Genomic DNA, 2,414 nt, shown 5'->3' on the forward strand with positions numbered 1-2,414 from the left:
CTCTACACTACAAAATGAGGAAACAATAATGGAATATGCCAACTGTATTTTGTATTTTTTGGTTTCTCAAGTTCTTTCTAGCTACATTACCAAGGACTAAGCTTCTACTAATTTAGCTAGGAATTTGAGATTGTTCCTCTCGAACTTTCTTTATTTTAATTATGTGTATATTTTGAAAGAAATTTGATATGACCACCCTTAGTACGAGCTATAACTTAGATTATAGCCGTTGTCACTAAAAACTATAATTGTCGTCCGTTATAAGCCCATCCTTTCATGAGTTATAACTCGGTCAGATTAATACTCCTATCATAACTGATATCCGAACGGCATAATAAAGTCGGTTACAAATCAACTCTTAAACCGATGATTATTGCCGAGAAGGTAACGGACGAAGAATTGATAATATAAAGAGAGGTAAAACATTTCTTTGAATTAAGTTGAAAAGAAACAAGATAATACACTGACTTAAGCTTTGGAGTGCCTTTTGCAGGTACACTCCCCTCTCTTTTGTTTGCTCACATCGTGACGAGAAGAAAAGCTCGGAATCGAGTGTTGGAAGCTCAGCCTCCAAGGGTATAGCTCGGCCATCACCAGATAGTGGAGGCCGACATATTTCACAGGCAAGATCAATTGGCGCCCACCATGGGGCCGAGGAAATCGATTCTTTCTTTTGGTCCCATTACCCTCACTTACACCCATGACTGACGTACCACCTCCTTCCATTTCTGAGCTTATGCGGATGGTAACCGAGCTACAACAAGTCAACCAACGGATGTCCGATGAAAATCAAATAATGGCTGCTCAAATCACTGAACTGAAATCATGCTCGGATAGAAGATAATGAACATCATTCCGAGCCTACTCACGTTTCGGAGACCCTCCGAGCTGAGGGAGCCCAGCCTGAAGAGGAAGAAAATGAAGAGTCTGACGAACCTATAGGACCCTTCATGCCAGAAGTGATGAACTTCGAGTTACGGAAAAGATTCACCCTCCCACTAACCCTCACACCCTTTGACGGACTCGGAGACCCGAAGAAGTTCCTCAAAAAATTCCGATCAATAATGATCATTAACGGTGCATCGGATACTGTTTTATGCCGATGTTTCCCGAATTATTTAGATGGTCCTGCACTTGATTGGTTGTGTGCTTTGCCTGCAGGTTCCATTTCACGATTTCAGCAATTGGCCAAGCTATTCGAAGAGCATTTCGCCGGATCTGCAATTTATTTGCATGACTCGGATTATCTTAATACAATCAAGCGAGGACAAATGAGAGCCTGAAGGACTACATGACTCATTTTACGAAGATCGCCATAAGCATACCAGACCTTCACCCCGAGGTCCATCTCCACGCGATCAAAAGTGGACTCTGACCAGGAAAGTTCCAAGAAACTATTGCGGTGGCCAAGCCAAGGACTCTTGCCGAGTTTCAAGAAAAATCTAAAGGCCAAATCGATATCGAAGAACTCAGACAAGCTCGAAAGTCGGACAAAACAACCTACAGAGATGAACACAAGGCGCCGAGCAGTAAGCAAAGTTTTAAACTAACCCCTCGGTTTGATTCTTATACGCAGTTCAACACTAGGCGAGAGGACATAATAAAGGAGATCCTGAATTCAAAATTGATCAAGCCACCAAGAAAGGCTAGGACCTATCAAGATACTAAGAACGCGGATAAATCCAAATATTACGCATTCCACCAAAAGCACGGTCACACTACTGACGACTGTGTGGTCGCCAAAGACCTTCTAGAAAGACTGGCTCGGCAAGGCCACCTTGACAAGTATATTGGAGGGCACATCCAAAGACGTACAACAACGTCTACAGCCAGTGACTCACCTGAACAACAACACCAGGGAAAAGAAAAGATAACGTCGAGCAATTATGAAAAACCTCGAGGAGTAATTAATTATATTTCAGGAGGATACACCAGTGGAGATTCCTCAAGCTCGGCAAGAAAAAGATCATTCCGAGCAATATGCTCGTTAGAAGGACCGCAAAGCGAAGCCGAGCCACTAACACAACTCCCACAAGTCACATTTACACAAGCAGACTTCAATTCTACTATACAGAACCTGGATGATCCCGTGGTTATCACTCTTCAGTTGGGAGACCTATTGGTCAAGAAAGTTCTTCTGGATCCTTGAAGCAGCGCCGACGTCCTATTCTACTTGACGTTTCAAAAATGAAGGTCAGTAACAACATTCTCCAGTTAACAGGGGGAGATCTTGTCAGCTTTTCAGGCGAACGAGTTCCAATAATAAGGTCAGTGTGGTTTGGTTACAAACCACACTGGGTGAGCATCCTCTTTCAAAAACATGTGATATTCAATATCTAATAGTAGATTGCTTTAGTCCATATAATCTTATCCTTGGCCATCCTTTCTTAAACAAGTTCGGCGCCATTATATCT

General features: G+C 42.6%; 1 protein-coding gene across 1 annotated transcript; it reads left to right on the forward strand.

Moving 5' to 3' along the window:
* The first annotated feature begins 1,291 nt into the window (after positions 1 to 1,291).
* On the forward strand, positions 1,292 to 2,149 carry LOC112780356 (uncharacterized). The gene is made up of 2 exons (XM_025824506.1): positions 1,292 to 1,342; positions 1,577 to 2,149. Exons 1-2 carry the CDS (start codon positions 1,292 to 1,294, stop codon positions 2,147 to 2,149), a joined length of 624 nt encoding a protein of 207 aa, XP_025680291.1.
* Positions 2,150 to 2,414: the final 265 nt, after the last annotated feature.

Source organism: Arachis hypogaea, chromosome 3, assembly GCF_003086295.3.
Source record: "Arachis hypogaea cultivar Tifrunner chromosome 3, arahy.Tifrunner.gnm2.J5K5, whole genome shotgun sequence".
Classification (NCBI taxonomy): Eukaryota; Viridiplantae; Streptophyta; class Magnoliopsida; order Fabales; family Fabaceae; genus Arachis; species Arachis hypogaea.